Below are 17,828 nucleotides of genomic sequence, written 5' to 3' on the forward strand. Positions count from 1 at the left end.
ATAAGTTGAATGAGTCTAGTTTAATATCATCTTCTAAGTCATAATGTTTAGATCCAACACGCCGTCGGATTCTGTCTGTATATGAATATAGATAATAACAGCAGTATAGTTATGCATGATATTAATGCTACTAATATTATGTTCGACGTCAACCTTGCTGTCAGTTGTTTTATAGATATCGTTAAATTTGTCGCCGTATTATTTGTTGTGTTTAAATTTGCAGATAGAGTTGTAGCTTTTTCGTTAGTTATCGTTGTTATTGAGTCTAGAGTTGGATTTGATGGATTTATTGTCTCTATTGAACTAAAATCATCCGCTGTAGATCCTTTCACACTTTCAGTGGTTTCAAAATTTGTAGCTCCGAAATTTGGAGATTTTGACATTTTGGTTGTCCTCAAGTCAATCACTTTAGATGATTTTGAAGTCCCAATTGTGATGATGTCAGTAGGAGACATGCTTGTAGATCCTTCAATACTATAAGTGGTAGTTGGAGTACTCTTAGTATTGTAAGCAGTAACACTTGGCGAACTGGTACTGGAATTTGGGATAGTATGTGTCATGTTTGAATCATTAGAAAGAGTTGTCACATCCGTAACGTTTTTGATAGCCATTTTCGAGGTATTGGAAGTTTCTGTCGTGCTATAAATCTGTACTTAAAATCCATGTATTAGCAGTTGAGTATCTAAATTTACTTTCAACCGTGCTAGCGGCTAAAGTAGTAGTTGATTCATTATTCTTTGTCAAATTGGAATTTAATGCGGAAGTTAAACCCGTAACATCTGTAGAACCAGTTACATAGTGTGTTTGTAGGTCTTCAGTACTGATATCTGGAGTAGGTATTCTATTAGTTTTTATGGTACTAGGATCTGTAGTCATTTTTGGCGAAGTTTTAATACCAATTATGCCGTCTGTAGTTGGTATTACCTCCTCAATCTCTGTGGTAGAAATGTATCCTGTAGCCAAAGTTGATCCTATTCCAGTATCTGTAGTGTATTCTATAGATGGAGATATTTTTGTATCCGCAGTAGAAGTAGAATATAGGTCGCAGTACGCAGCATTGGAACAAGTCAAATTGGAGGCAAACTCTTCTGTAGTTCTCATTGTACTGAGATTTAACGTTACAGTAGAAGCTTCTGTATTTTCTCTAGTTAAATTTGTATTGTTTTTGGATAAAGGGCTAGGAATTGTAGTTTCACTGCTATTCTCAGTGGTGCTTGTTAGCAATGTAGGCGTGTCTGTAGTTGCAGAATCATTCGTAGTATTGTCTGTCATTGTTTTAATAAAGTCCATCGTAGTATTTATAGTACTGGCATCCATCAAAGGTACTGGCAACTCAGTAACTGTTATTAGTCCAGGTTCTCGTGTTGTTTTTGGTGAGATCGTCGATGTGTCCGGAAATCCATTCGTTAGTGAGTTGGTTACAAACATCCACAAAATGATGATCTGTCTATGGAGCATTTTTAACGTGTCTGAAAATATGTACTTATTTTACGACAGATAGTAAATATACACTTTTTGGATTAGGGGTTGCAAATGCATTCGCATTGTTTTATTAACGCGTAATTTTAATCTGTAACCCAGAAGCAAACATTTTGATTGCAAGTAAACATAAGCTCTCGCTTTCTTAGCTGCTGTTCTTATTATGATTGGATTATCCTAGTTAATTATTAATGTAGTTTAGAATATTTATAATATAAGTTAGTTTAAGATTTTTGCATGAATGTATTTGTAATTTAATTTGTGTTGCATACTTTTTAATCTGTTGAATAAATAGATAAATACTTGATACCACAAATGTGAATTGACTCGAGTTTGAATTCATGGCTTATTTTTACATCGCTCGTACTCTAAGAACAAATCAATTTATTTTCATTACAATCATTACATACACATTATTCTAGCATTTATTTCATGTTTATAGGTCGTTTGTTTTGAACGCACGCCAAATCGAGCTCGTCAAATTAAAACCGCAATGGAAAACTAATTTTGACATCCAATCGTCGAGCAGACTGCCGTTCACGGTACTAAATATGATACTTTTTCTTTCTATCTTGATATAGCTCTGTGGTCAAACGTCCCTAGGAGCGGCGCTCCAGATTTACCTAATAGTAGAGCGGCGAGAGGGTCTCGGAAAAAGTTGATGTGACTGGAGAGTATACTGCTGACAAGTGGTATCGTTGTGATCGGTAGACTTTACTGAGTACGAAATAATGACTTGTCACATTCTCAGACTGTGGGGGTTAACTATGACGTCACAAAGATCGCGGTCCCGGGTTTCAATTTTTTGCCAATTTGTCTAGAACCCCTTATCCAATTTTGAAAAATGAGGTGTCGATTGAAAGCGTATTACATGCTGATTAAGATTTCTTATAAGTGAAAAGTATAGGTTTGTTAGTTATTTTTTAATTAACAATAATGCAAAAAATACTTTTTTTTACTCTCTTTTTTAATTTTTGTGACTCAAAAAAGCAGTGAAAACGGCCACTTAGCTAAAAAATATGTTATATAAATCATTTAACTACATTATTAAGCTATCTGTTGATTTTTAAATTTCTACGATCGGATAATAAATAAGCAAACTACAAGCACATACCTGTAGGCGGGGAGTACCGCTTGACACGCGTTCCCATACATTCGGCGTCTACCAAATTACACCTCGCGCAAAATTCGTTTCAAGCAGATATACCTCTAATCTTATTCATTGTAACCTATCAATATTGGTATCATTTGAAAGTACAATTAAAGTACCTTAAGAAACAATGTCAATCATTTTCTTAAAATCAATAATCGCCAGTCTGCGGTGGTTACAAAGGAAAAAAGTGGGTATGGAATTTGACTGGTTTCCTAGGTTTGATACCATAGACGAGTTTAAAATGGGAGGTAAAGGTGACATATGGGTTGTTCTCTGACATAAAAGCTACACAGAGGGTCAGGGGAGAAAAACTAGGGTTTAAGTTTAGTTTTAAGTTATTTTTTCTTTTATTTGTTGATTTTATTGTTTAATTTTTTTTGTAATTTTATCAAGGATACACGTTGGTTTCTTTTGCTGAAAATTCACTTTTTTATGAAAAATGTGATGAATTTCATGGCATTTTCCGATAGAGAATAAAATTAACTTTCAAATAAGGCCACATATACATACTTTTACTCATATAATATTAAGGGTAATACCGTTTGAACTCAAACGACTTAGAGGTGCGGTTTTTTGACCCAGTAGGTATTAAAAAGTAATCTTAAAATCAAGACGATTAGACTTCGGTCGTTATACATATTAAATCACTAAAATGAAGTTACCTATAATGTTTTAGTAATTATAATCATTACTTTTAGCCACTTTTCTCAGAACATAATTATTCGACAGAAGTCAAGATAACATTAAGAGCATATTTATTATTAATAATGCGTTATAAATATGAAATAGTTGTTGGGGTACACTTGTTAAGTACATGCAGCTCCTGCAAATACACTCAGTGTCAAAAAAATCACACATCTCAATCGTTTGCGTTGAAGCAGTATTGACCCACATATTAGAGAGCAGGGCGCGCAGGGCACCTCGTAAGACTGTGTGGCACTGAAAAACCAGTGAAGTCAGGTCTATGGATTGCTACACTGCTGTCCCGCTTGCACTACTCCGCCGGGGCTATTACCCTTAATATTATATAAGTAAAAGTATGACTATGTGGCCTTATTTGAAAGTTAATTTTAGTCTCTATCGGAAAATGCCATGAAATTCATCGATTTACTCATAAAAAAGGGCATTTTCACAAAAAGAAACCAGCATGTATTCTTGATAAAATTACAAAAAAATTAAACACAATTGAATGAGCCACGGGCTCGTGAAATTACTGCCACTCTTGGTCTCACGAAAAAAAGTATAATTGAATGGATTTTTTGAAAATAGGTACCTACGATAGCGGGACGAGAAAGGCGGGGCGGGTCTGCGATACTTGCGCCGATCAAGAACCTAAGATTTGACTTTGCCTAATCTAGGGAGCTTACTTGGTGAATCCTCGTGTCTCGCTCTGGCGTAATCTGGAGAATCTGGCCTTTGCTGATGGGTGCACCTCGTGGCCTGTTCAATCGCCGACACTGTCACTTATCGATCTTGATCACAAAATCCGATGTTGTCCATACACTGACAACCCCGGGGCACAATATAACACACAATAAACATAAAAACAATTAAAAAAAGGCGGTTCTACGGCGACGATGCAATAATTTGCTTCCGAACGTAGGAGCTTCTAGCGAAAACTGATTTTAATCATGGCCGCGGTTGTTTACGCCTCTTCGTTCGGCTCATAGATGGCGCTGTCATACTCGGTCTTAACCAGCGGGTATCGCAGTGGCTCAAACAACAATAAAATCAACAAATAAAAGAAAAAATAACTTAAAACTAAACTTAAACCCTAGTTTTTCTTCCCCTGGCCCTCTGTGTAGCTTTCAGGACAGAGAACAACCCATATTTGTCACCTTTACCTCCCCTTTTAAACTCGTCTAGGGTATCAAACCCAGGGAACCAGTCAAATTGCATCCCCGCTTTTTTTCTTTGTAATCACCGTAGACTGGCGATTATTGATTTTAAGAAAATGATTGATATTGTTTCTTAAAGAACTTTAATTGTACTTTCAAATGATACCAATATTGATAGGTTACGATGAATAAGATTAGAGGTATATCTGCTTGAAACGAATTTAGCGCGAGGTGTAATTTGGTAGACGCCGAATGTATGGGAACGCGTGTCAAGCGGTACTCCCCGCCTACAGGTATGTGCTTGTAGTTTGCTTATTTATTATCTGATTGTAGAAATTTTAAAAGCAACAGATAGCTTAGTAATGTAGCTAAATGATTTATATAACATATTTTTTAGCTAAGTGGCCGTTTTCATTGCCTTTTTGAGTCACAAAAATCAAAAAACAGAGTAAAAAAAAATTATTTTTTGCATTATTGTTAATTAAAAAAAAAACTAACAAAACTATACTTTTCACTTATAAGAAATCTTAATCAGCATGTTATACGCTTTCAATCGACACCTCATTTTTCAAAATTGGATAAGGGGTTCTAGACAAATTGGCAAAAAATTGAAACCCGGGACCGCGATCTTTGTGACGTCATAGTTAACCCCCACAGTCTGAGAATGTGACAAGTCATTATTTCGTACTCAGTAAAGTCTACCGATCACAACGATACCACTTGTCAGCAGTATACTCTCCAGTCACATCAACTTTAAAACTAGACGACTTTTTCAATTCCGCCGCCTTACTATAATATTTCATACATAATCTTCTGTCTCACGCGCGGAGCTATGACTAAACTTCTCTTTCGCTCTTACTGAATTTCGTATTAGAGAATGTACTGAATATTTCTCCATAGGAGCGCAATTCAAAGCGCTCCGTTGAGCGCGGTGCGTATGAAATTGTATAGGAAGGGAATTGGCGGATTAATATAGACTGTATAATGAACTTTTAAGAAATATAAGTAATTGTTTGATTGGACTTTTTTGCGATAGTTTTTATATAGTATAATACATTAATTTGAGGTACCATAATTGATGTATTACTATAGTTTAATTGTGATTATTTTTGGGAGTGCACCGCACAAGCGCACTTTAGGGCAAGCCGCTACTGGTTGAGTGGATGCACTGTATCCTGGCAGTCGGAGAAGCAGCCTACGGTTGCCTTATCATCAGCCGAAAGTGAATATATGGCTTTAGCGTCTGCCACGAAGGAAGCATGCTATTTACGTCGATTTATCCAGGAAATAACAGGTAAATTGCATATAGTTAACTTAGCTTCTGACAGTCAGAGTGCCATCAATCTCGTTCGAAATCCTGTACACCACAACAGGTCAAAGCACATCGACTGCAGGTTTCATTTCATTAGGGAGAAGGTCTCTAATAATGTTGTGAAATTAGAATATATCAAAAGTAGTGATATGCCTGCCGATGTACTTACTAAGCCACTAGGGCCTATAGTACATAAAAGGTGTATACTTAACTTAGGATTAGAAACTTAAGTTCTTGTTTTGTGTTTGTCTAGCACAACGTCGATTAAGGGCGGCTGTTGTAGTTTGTAACCTCTTTTGTGCTGACAAATATCGTTTTTATAAGTTCTAGTTCTATTGTTCCATTTTTTGATATATTTTTGTATAGCCGTCACTTCAAATAAAACACTCGTAGCAACAACATCTCTTTTTACTATTTTTTACAAATAACTTCCGTTATATTAGTTCTACAACACTAATTAATGAAAAAATACAAAGATAAGCATCAGAGTTCGAGTGGGGACTTGTAATGTGACGTCACTTTTAAGTATAAATTGTACCTATGCGTGACGTCACGCGAAAGTTCAACGCACTGTATCGTCGTCATTTTTCGTTAACGAGAAAAAAGAAAAAATACGCGTCTAAAATTTTTTGATAATCTAACCGACGGACTAATTAGTTTGTTTAGTCGTCTCGCCTATTATTTGATTCTGCGCCTTCGATCACCGTCAATAAAGTGTCATGAATAACGGAAGCTTGCTTAATGTTAGGAGCGAGGGTTAAAAATTTCACCACCCCTTTCCTAGTGGGTGTCAAAAAGTCTGGCTGGCAACCTGTCTATGTAACATATTTGTTTTCTTTCAACCCTTTTATTGTCTTGAGTTGCACTGAAACTTACAGATTCCTGTGCTCTGCCAACCCCGTTTGAGAATAGAGACGTGAGTGAGTGTTTATATATATATAAGTCTTCAACGGTGAGCATTTGGAAAAATGGAATACGTGTGGTGACATCGTTTTCGTAAAGTTATCACCTGATAGTGACGAGCTTTGCTTACTTTCTACTCTGTTTCTGCTTTTATTCATTCCCATAACCTGCGTTCGTAGCTGAATGCACATACGCTTACGAAACGCTCACGAAACGAATCTCTATCGCTCTTTCGTTTTGGTGCGATAGAGCCAGACTACCTTTCGCGGCGTTTCGTTTTCGTTTCGCGTCATAGAAATTCCATTCGGCTACGGGGCCTGATCGAGATACCAACTGCTAAAGGGATTTAAAATACAAATTGTAACAAAAATAGTGTAGAAGTCTGTGTTCCAATTTTAGAAGTTTTGTCAACCGAGTTCAGGAATTGGTGCTTAAACTGGATACATTACGAGTTTGCAACCCACAGATGCAACTTGGGTATACGTAAATAGGTATACGTGAAATGAAAAGGAATCAAGGAGAAAAAAAAACAATTCAATTGTTTTTAAGTTTAACAAAACTTTATTAGAATCCGGAATATAGATGTAGACGTTATACCCGCGATATTAAGAGACAAGTCATATCTCTTTCATCCTACGTTAATGACATAGAAAGTATAAATAAGATTATGTTTAGTCCCATGCGCCGGGGCAGTTGTAGTGGCGGTTGATGCGTTTCCAGTCCATGTCGGTGATGTACTCACGTTGACCCATCACACCCTCGTGGTCCTACAAAACAATAAAAGTACATTACTTCAATGACCAATAAACTTGCTGGATTATGAGTCTCAGTTGCGGGTAACTCAGTTTCCGTGATCATGATGCACGTCATTGGCATCGCAATAGAAATTGCAAGTTTTAATGGGTCTGCAACGTGCAACTGATAACCCTTGAGTTGCAGGCGTCCATAGGTTACGGTGAAAGCTTTCCATCAGGCAGACCGTATGGTTGTTTGCCACCGAAGTGGTATTAAAAAATATCGGGAAATACTCGTATATCGGTATAGTGAAACTAACCGTGAAATTAATAATTCAAAACTGTTATTGCTCGATTTGCTGTTAAAAGCAGAAAAGTGTCATTTTATTCAAATCAACTTCTTCTTTAAATCCTGTTATTCTCTTGGTTCGAATCATATTCCTTCGTTGACTCCGGTAATTTGAAGAATATGCCTAACTAAAATCAGGTAATAACTAGGGATGTAGCGAGAGGGGGGTAAACCCAAACAAAGAAGGATGGATCTTGTGAAAGAGGATATCAGAAAGAGGGGAGTGCTAAGATGACGAAAGATAGAAAGGCATGAAAGAGGAAAACGAGTTGTACCGATCCCATATAACGTGGGATAAGGGTAGGAAGAAGAAAAATAAGTAGTAGGTAATAACTATCCTATCAAAATTACAAAATCGAGTTTTTACCTGGAGAGCTACAATGGTAGGAAGACCGTTGATGGAGAACGCTCTGGCAGGGTATTGCAGGCAGCTCACGTAGTCATAGGGCAATCCGTAGTTGGTCACGTTGACGGGACTTTCGACCATGAAGTTGCCCTCCATGCCTGAAATAGTGCTTGTAAGTAATACTCGTACACTGAACACAAATAACATTTCAAGAATTATGAACCGAAAAATCTAAAACCCGTTCTGTGTCATGCCGAGTTCAAAAGTCCTCGTCATATTACTAGTAACAGCGGTGCTTTTTTTGACGCAGTAGTAATGCAGTTACACTTGAAGTGTGGTCATCTAAACTACCCAGGTATTTTAGATCGATGATTGTGGTACTCGCTGTTGCTTTACCTTCTCTTAGTGATATAGGTAAAACTTTTCCCATACAATAAACTCACTCAGGTTTTGCTCTCTTTACCGTTCATGACCGCGCATCCGCATTAGGTAATTTCAGGTCAGGTCCTCATGGTAGGAATGAGACAGCAGTATTAAATGAGACAAGAGATAATGGAACTTACCAGGTTGGATGTTCTCAAAGGCGATTCTGATGTAGTCATCTCTGTCATAGGTCGAATGCATATGGAAGAATCCGAGGATGTGCATCCACTCGTGCACGATGGAGGAGCGGCTGAAGCAGCCGACTCCAGAGGTGTTGCGGGCCACGTTGTAGGAGTGGGCGCCTCTGGCCTCCCAGTAGCCGAGATCGGCCCAACAACCGCCGGCGATACCCTGGGGAGACAAGAAATTTCGGTAAACACAAAATAGAACGTTTTAGAATAAATCCACACTATGTTGGCGACAATATTTACAGCCTCGCTGGGGAAATTATTATTTTAAACATTTACTTCGACGAAATTATGACGTTTACTTAACCCTTGCTCAGACGCCTATCAAAATCGGCGCTATCATATCTTGGCTTGACTGTAAAAATTATTGTTTTTCTAGTCTTAACGGTTCCCTTAAACAGTCGATTGCCCAGAAAGCAGCGGTGGAGAACTTGCGTCAAACTGAGGCGCACCTATACAGACCAAAGGTTGCTTAGTAGCTTATTACTAAACTTTACTTTTTTTTTACTTATCCTATTGAAAGTGTCCCACTGCTGGGCAAAGACCCCTTGGTTATCCATGACTCCCGATTCTCGGTTTCCTTCGGCTAGTGTCCAGGAAGGCGTCATGGTCGTCCCGCCATCTTTGCCTATGCCTAGGCCTGCCCACGCTTTATCATCGGCATCAACTTGTTGGCTATGTTAGTTAGGATAGGTACATTCTATAGACGTGGCCGGCCTAGTCCCATTTAAGCCTAGCGGTTTTTTTGCCAACATCAGCAATGAGAGTCTTGGAGCGCAGCGTGGTGTTACAACGCGATCGGTCCTTCTAACACCTAGAATGCTGCGCTCCAGAGCGCGGTGGCGAACCTTCAGTTTAGACTTCTGCTTCTCTATAGGTTAGGACAGGTAGAATAGTTACAGGCGTTATCGACACGATCTTCGACTTCTTCATCTTGCCTTTTGCAAAGAGACTACTCGTAATTGGCTCGAGTAAATGAATTCGTCGACGTATTAGTATAGTTGGCCCGTCTACCTCGACCATACGCTGTCATTCAAGCTATGTGGCTGAACACTTACAGTCACACTGACGTAAGCGGTGTCGTTCGGCTCACGGTAGCGGAACTTGACGCAAGTGTGACGCTCAATGTCTGCGATAGCCTCTTCGATGTCCGCTACCTGCTGGGGGTCTGGAAAAGCCAAGTTTAGTATTTGAATCGGAAAATTCACCCCAAGCATATAGATATAGTAGAAGCCATCTTGGAGAGAGACCTGTAGGTAACGGATAAATACTTCCAGCGCCCAACGGTTAGACTTACTTTATCTGGTTGGAGGGCAATCAAATACCATGTGACAAATTGTCTGTTCCCGAACTCCATTCGATTATGACATTGACCAATAATTTGGCTGAATCATACACAAATATTTACGGATTAGCGTAATACTAAAAGATAAACTATATAAAGTAGGTAATAGGCTTATCTTGATATTAAATACATGAACTTATGTGATTCATAATTGAGCCCATAATTATATATATTCTACTGCTGGGTACATAATGCTGCTGGGGATAAGATGGCTAAGGGCTACAGTCCCCATGCTAGTCTTACAGACTTGTGATGTGTTGTTGGAAGAATCATAACACAGAATACTCACCAAAAGTTGGTCCCTCACCGAATTCCCAAATCACAGTGTTGTCCGGCCACTTGGTATCAGGCCAGGTGTACGCGTTACGGCCCATGGCATACTCTTGCACCATAGCCTCGATCTGCCAGTCGTCTAGCACGATGTCGCCTTCGAACTTGCCGCTGTACAACTCCGGGTTGTCTAATAGGGGGAGACCCCGTTAATGGGGGAGGTCTTGCGGGATAGACCAGCATTCTCTGTGAATTAATACATAGTAATTACATTTTGGACAGTTGAAGAAGACCTGCCAACTGCTGATGCTGTTGTTATTAGTGGTTTGAGCCACCGTACAAGGTCTGTCCCCAGAGAGAACTAGGATTAAGGGAAGCAGGAAAAAGAGGACTTATAATTGATATGTCCGGAATATAAATATTAGGAGTACCTAGGTATGCGAGAAGTATCTCGCGGACGCTTTGGCATAATAGATATAAATGTGGTTATTTGTGTGTAGATTAGCCCTTTTTGAAAACTCCTAAAGAAATATAAGAGGTTTCAAATGAGCTGCCCACCCTTGGAGTTACTTGCGAGTTAGTGATGTTCTTTAGGTACACGACGCCCTGTAAGGGCACACAATACTCTTAAAGCTATCTTATTACAATGTACCCGTCTAATGAATTTATCTATTACAATTTTATTATATATTTGTAATTTATTTATATATTGGGAAGCGCATCGTGACTTTATTTTCACATCAGAATTTTAAAAACATCACACTGTTGTTTGACCATACTGTGTCATCACTATATTGGCACAAATGACATTAACACTTACCCTTCTGGGTATTTTCCAAGAAACTCCTAAAAGCCTGGATTTCCTCCCTAGACTTAGCTAAAGGGGGGGAGGCCAAGGCTACCCCTAAGCAGCAAACGACAGCATATAATCGCATCATTTCGTCTATATACAGCTTATTTTGTTTCATGGACTATATATAATCTTTACTTATCATTATCAAACCCTGTGTATCTTTAGATAAATTTACTAATTAATTAACGTTTGACACTTCTTCCGGGTTTTTCGTAAATACATATATGCAGTCATAGAGTAACCTTTGCGACGATAGGACACTAGTTTGCGAACGATCGCTTACCCGAATATTAGACTTTGACTATGTAGTATGTAGAGGAGAAGTTTCACGTACTTACGTAAGGAGCAAGTACTTTAATAGCATACTTAAAAACAGTCTATACTTGCTTATACTCGCTCGCAACGCTTATCGTCTCTTTGCTTTACTTTAGATTCGTTCAGAACCCGCATTTATAAATGGGATGCTTTTGAAAATACCAAATTACTTATGTTCACAAAAATGCTTCGTTTTACTATTTTGTTATACTAATACTTAAGGCGCTATTGACACTGATTCCATTCGATTAAACTGTTTTTGTCGCTCGAATTATACGCAGCCTCCATAGTGAGCGTCCAATCGCTGTATCCATACAGTTAGTCATGGTGCATGGTGGGTTATAGTGGTGAGTCTTTCTTTTTACTGCTTACTGCTAGCCTTTCTCCGCAGACGTTTAGTCTGGTTGCCTTTGGCATAGGCCTCTCCCATATTTCTCCATGTTTCTCTGTCTAGAGCTTGTCTTCTCCACAAGGCTCCAGCTACCTTTCTGAATTCATTTTCCCATCTCATTTTTTGTCCGCCATCCTTCCTTTTGCCATCTCTTGGGTACCATGATGTTATGTCCTTAGACCATTTTTCTCTTTTATCTCGGAGCATGTGGCCAGTCCATTTCCATTTTAGTTGCTTCATTGTCTGATTTACGTCAGTTATCTTTGTTCTTTTTCTAATGGTATCCAACTTTATTCTATCTTTAAGTTTTATATGCAACATGCTTCTTTCCATGCTATTTTGGCAAACTTGGAGAGCTCGCCTTTCCTTGTCCGTTAGGGCCCAAGTTTGGCATCCATACGTGAGACAGGGAAGGATACATGTGTTAAAGACTTTGGACTTAAGGTTTGTAGGTATTTGGTTGTTTTTCATGATTTCTCGTAGTGACCAATATCTTTTCCATGAGTTCCCAATTCTAGTGTCTACTTCTTGTTGCATCAAATTTTGAGGTGATATTACTTGCCCGAGATATGTGTATTGTTCTACATATTCAATGAGGTTGTTGTCTATGAGTATCTCTTCTTTTCCACTGTTCGTCATTATTTTTGTTTTTTCGGTGTTCATTGTTAATCCAACTTCTTTACTGACATCAGCTAGTTGTTGTAACATTATGTTTAGGTCTTGTGGGTTGTCGCTAAGTAGAATAATATCGTCAGCAAACCTTAGGTTTGATAGCTTTGCTCCATTTATGTCGATCCCAAGGGACTCCCAGTTAAGCTTCCTAAATACATATTCTAGAACTGCGGAGAAAAGTTTCGGTGACAAAGGATCTCCCTGTTTCACTCCTTTTTTCACACTGAATACTTTGCCGTCTCTTTCTGTCCGTATTTTAGCTGTGGAATTCTGGTATATTAGTTGTAATATTCTTATGTATTTTGTTTGTATGTTTTGTTCTTGCAATGCTTCCCATATGTATTTATGTTTCAAAGAGTCGAATGCTTTATTGTAGTCTATGAAAGCAAGATAAAAGATTTTATTGTACTCCAAATGTTTTTCTATTATTTGTTTGATTGTATGTATATGGTCGACTGTTGAGAATCCACTTCGGAAACCCGCTTGCTCCTTAGGTTGATTTGCCTCTAGTTCTTTGCTAATCCGGTTCAGGATAACTTTGGAGAATATTTTGTACATGTTTGTTATTAAGCTGATAGGTCTGTAGTTGTTGACTAGGCTTTTATCTCCTTTTTTGTGAAGTAATATTATTGTGGAGGTTTTCCATTGTTCCGGTATGACTTCCTCTTTTAAAATGTCATTGAATAGTCCTGTCGTTGTTCCTAGTATCTCGTCTATACAGCCTTTTATTATTTCATTAGAAATTTTGTCATCCCCTGGGGCTTTCCCCGTCTTTTGTGTTAGGATTGCATGCCTTACTTCACTTTCAAGGATATTTGGGATTTCTTCATCATCTTCTTTGTATTCTAGAAGGTCATTTGTGACGTCTGTATCATTGTATAGGTTTTGGTAAAATCCTGTTGCTGTGTCTATTATCATTGGTCGGCTAAACACTTTATTTGCCGTTGTTATATCTTTTAGGTTGGGTATCCATTCAGTTTTATCTCTTAGTTCTTTCAATGCTTTCTTCGTTCCTCCTGTTTTCTCAATATGGTATTGTATTGCCTGTAGTCTGGTTCTTTCCATATGTTTTCTGATTTTGGTGTTTATCTGTTTACTTAAATCTGCTATTTTTTTCCTATTTTCACCTCTATTGGTTATGAGATTCCTTCTAATTTCCATCAGAGCCCGTGCTTCATCTCCAACCTTATCTTTATGAATTTTTGAGTTGTTGACTTTGCTAGATATGGCTTTTAATTCTCTCTCCAATGTGTCGTATTTATTCTGCACTGTATCTTCCATTTTAAATGTTTTGAGGTTGGTATGTAGAGATGTCAATAGGTCCTTCGGGAGTGGCAGGTGTATTGGTCTACTGTTTGTTGCTCTCATTATATGTTTTCTACTTGCTTTAGGTTGCTTCATATATAGCTTGCCTCTTATCATTCGGTGGTTTGTATTGAAGTTAAGTTGGTTTACTGTGTCTACATCTTTGATAAATATTGGTTTGTTAGTCAGGATATAGTCTATTTCATTTCTTATTTGGCCATTAGGTGATATCCAGGTCCATTTCCTGCTATGTTTCTTTTTAAAGAAGGTGTTCATTACTTTAAGATTGTATGTAAAGGCTAAATCTATCAAGCGTTTCCCATTGTCGTTCCTTTCTCCTGTGCTGAATTTGCCGATGACTGCATTTTCTCTGTTGGTGCTTGTTTGCGTTTTGTTGTTTGTTTTACTTTTCATTCCTATTTTTCCATTGAAGTCTCCCATGACAATGATGTTTTCGTGAGCGGTCTCTAGTGTAGATGAAAGCTGTCTGTAGAACTCATCTTTTTTTGCTTCCGGTGCTCCTTCTGTTGGTGCATAGATTTGTATAACAGTCCACAGGTTTTTATGTCCTTGTAGGTCTATATTTAGTACAGCAATCCTTTCTGATATGCCTTTGAACTCTATGATTTGTTTCTTTAGGTGCTTTTTTACCATAAATCCCACTCCATGGTGCCCTTTAGTTTCGCCTATATAATAGAGGATGTAGTTCTCATGTTCTTCAATCTGATTTCCTAATCGTCTTACTTCGCTTATGCCGAGTATGTCCCATTTGATATTTGTCAACGCTGTTTCTAGTTCCAATAGTTTTTCAGAAGTTCTTAGAGACAATGTATTTAAAGTGGCTATATTGATTTCATTAGATGGGTTATTTGTTGGGAGGGTGTGGTCATCTTCCCCCACGGTGACCAACCGGGTTGGGGTGTGCTTTGTTTTTGTTATTTTATTTAAGGTTGTTTTCACGACAGTGTTAGGTGACTTTTGGATGTTTTTATTAGTTGTTCTTGTATCTGTAGTATTGGTATTAGTTTAGGTTTTTTGTTTCCAAGTTCGGGTTTTTCCTCACTGTTTATTTTTGCCACATTTCCTTTTTTCTTCTCTTCTTCAACTTGATTTTGTAATTGTTTTCTCTTTTCTAAGACTTCTTTGGGAAAATCTTCCTTTATGTGTATACCTTCGGGCAGGTTGGCTCTGTTTTTCAGTATTAAATGTTTTTTCCATGTGGATACAATAGAAATAACAACAGGCCGGTTTTTGTTATTAACTTTCTTGCCAATCCGGTATATATTACTGATTTCCTGACTATCTAGATATGTACCAGATTCAATTATGGTCTCCTTGACACAATCCACCAGTTCAGCTTCAGTTTTCCCAATTTCTTCCACTCCGAACACTACCAAGTTGTTTTTCCTCTTTTCTCTGTTGATAGCAACTAGCTTTTCCTCCAGAACACCTATTTTCGTCTTTAGTTGTGTATTTTCGTCAGTTAATGTTTTGAGTCTTTCCTCGATCGCCGTCATGACATTATTTGTCACTGCATCTGATATGTTGACCGTTTGTTGGTCTAGTTTTTTCTCTAACCGAGTCCACAATTCTTCGAAACTTCCCTCCATTGTATTTTTTTCCTAGTTTTTGTTTTTAAGTTGGTAGTTGGTATGCAGTTTTCGTTCTTTCGTTTTGAGGTTATGTCGCCGGGACAATCGTTTAGTTTTCCTTAATTAACACTTCCACCTTGTTTTATAGCCTAATATTAATGATTTATGGGACACCGCACAAGTTTTGTTGAAAGTTTGCACTTTAGCACCCGGCTATTTTCCACTAATCCACTTTCGATCCTAATGGCGGCGTATGGCGTCGGTACGATGTTTTTGTATTTCCCATTCACGTTTTAAGTTTCACTTTGGGACACTACTTTATGTTAATTATTGTTTATCACTGCACTATTAAACACTGTTTTCATTAGAAATCTGTTCACTTTTACCACTAAAACAATTATTTAATCGCGGAGCGTAATGGCGGACATGTTCGCTCGAGCCCACCGGAACCGGAAAAAACAACATACATGTATCAAGTTTAGGTTATCATGACTGATCATATAAATCAGGGTCATTTATCGATAACATGTTTTAAAGTATTGGGTTGGTAAGAAAGTAATGAGCGAATCATAACCAATATTGTAATTTTTATTTAATTTATTATTTTAATCATTTATCAAAAATATAACGGCCTTCGTTATCTACTACTTGTCTCCATCGTTCTGGTAAAGAATGAATAGCATCGGCGAAGAAGTTCTTAGGTTTAGATTCAAAAACTCAGCTATGTACTGTCGTAGATGGGCTTGATCATCGAACTTTTTTTCATTCAAGGCATTGCTTAGCGATCTGAACAATGCGTAATCCGTAGGTGCCAAGTCTGGAGAGTACGGTGGATGAGGTATCACTTTCCAACCTAGCTCCAATAGCTTTAGCCGAGTCACTTATGCAATGTGTGGGCGAGCATTGTCGTGTAAGAAAAAACTTTAGCATGCTGTGGACGATTCTGACAGATTTTTTGGTTTAAATTTTCAAGCTGATTACAGTATACTGATGCGGTAACAGTCATTCCACTTGGTAGGAGTTCCCAGTGAATAATACCATGAATATCCCACCAAACGGAGAGCATAACTTTTTTCGGGTGAGGCTCTGTTTTTGGTGCCTCTATTCCTTTTTCGTTTGGAGCTAGCCACTGACGTTTGCGTGTGTGATTTATATATAAGACCCATTTTTCATCTCCAGTGATAAGATGGTCCAACCAGTTGAATGTGCGGCAAAAAGACAGAAGTTGTATGCAGATATCGGCACGGCGGTTTAGTTGATCTCTATCAAGTTCGTGCGGTATCCAAACACTGTATTAAATTTGTAGTTTTTTCCCAACTCGTGTAAATGTGTTTCTATGGTGACATGAGAGCAGCCTAACTCGGTAGCAAGAGTACGACTCGTTAGCCTCGGTTCTCCTTCAATTAAGGTTTTTAATTTGGCTACATCAATCTTCACCAGTCGACCAGACTTAGGTTGATCTGATAATGAAAAGTCGCCACTACGAAACCGCTGGAACCATCGTTTCGCCGTGGCCTCAGACACAACTTCAGGAGCAACACGCTGACATATATTACGCACTGCTTCGGCGGCTGAATGGGCAGACTGAAATTCATATAGTAAGCAATGCCTTACATGCACTTTTAATTCGTCCATTTTCTTCCTTATATTAGCTCGGCGACAGCTAGTGAATGACTGACGAGAAACTGTGCGACTCACCCTTTATATACTTTCGACCATAGAAGATTCTAGAAGTCTCTCAAAAATTTTATGTAGAATTCAATCGATCGCTCATTACTTTCTTACCAACCCAATAATAGAAACTTATCCATAAATACGTATTAGGGTTATACCAAAGATAATATGATACCGTATAAAATGAGAGAAAAATATACCTACCACGGAATCATCAAGAAAAAAATATGTCGTCTCTCCTTTGGGTTGATAGACGTTCGGTTGACTATAACGATAGGTATTTAGCAATTTTAAAACGTAACAGTTAGTCATATGGGTCAAATAGTTAGAACTGATATTCTAAATCCCATGTCGAGAGATCTGATGGTAATGTGACTACACCTATAGGTATTTATCCAATCTCTTTGTGTGTCACACTGGAAGGGTAGGACAGATGGCACCACTCCGAAGTGTAGAAAAAAACATTGAAAAGTTTATGTAATTTGACATAGATGGCTGGTCTTAGTGCAAGAAATAAAAATACCAATGATGAAAAATTTAAATTGAATACAAACATCTCTGGTGATAAATGATTTGGGATTACAATGACGATTTTCCTTAAGCGGATATAATGCATGTTGTATTTCCTTAAATTGAATCATTGTGGTAAATATATCTGACGTTAGTTCATATTCATTATTAATTCG

The 17,828-nt window shown here is 38.0% G+C and overlaps 1 protein-coding gene and 1 pseudogene across 1 annotated transcript; both read right to left on the reverse strand.

Annotated features, from left to right (window-relative positions):
- Positions 1-7,223: 7,223 nt before the first annotated feature.
- LOC125235520 lies at positions 7,224-11,293 on the reverse strand (annotated as a pseudogene).
- A 576-nt stretch (positions 11,294-11,869) lies between these two features.
- LOC125235559 lies at positions 11,870-15,486 on the reverse strand. The gene is made up of 2 exons (XM_048142158.1): positions 15,192-15,486; positions 11,870-14,883 (listed from the first exon to the last, which is right to left on the reverse strand). The coding sequence occupies exons 1-2, from the start codon at positions 15,484-15,486 to the stop codon at positions 11,870-11,872; spliced, it is 3,309 nt and encodes a 1,102-aa protein (XP_047998115.1).
- Between the last annotated feature and the right edge of the window lie 2,342 nt (positions 15,487-17,828).

Source organism: Leguminivora glycinivorella, chromosome 17 (genome assembly GCF_023078275.1).
Source record: "Leguminivora glycinivorella isolate SPB_JAAS2020 chromosome 17, LegGlyc_1.1, whole genome shotgun sequence".
Taxonomy (NCBI): domain Eukaryota; kingdom Metazoa; phylum Arthropoda; class Insecta; order Lepidoptera; family Tortricidae; genus Leguminivora; species Leguminivora glycinivorella.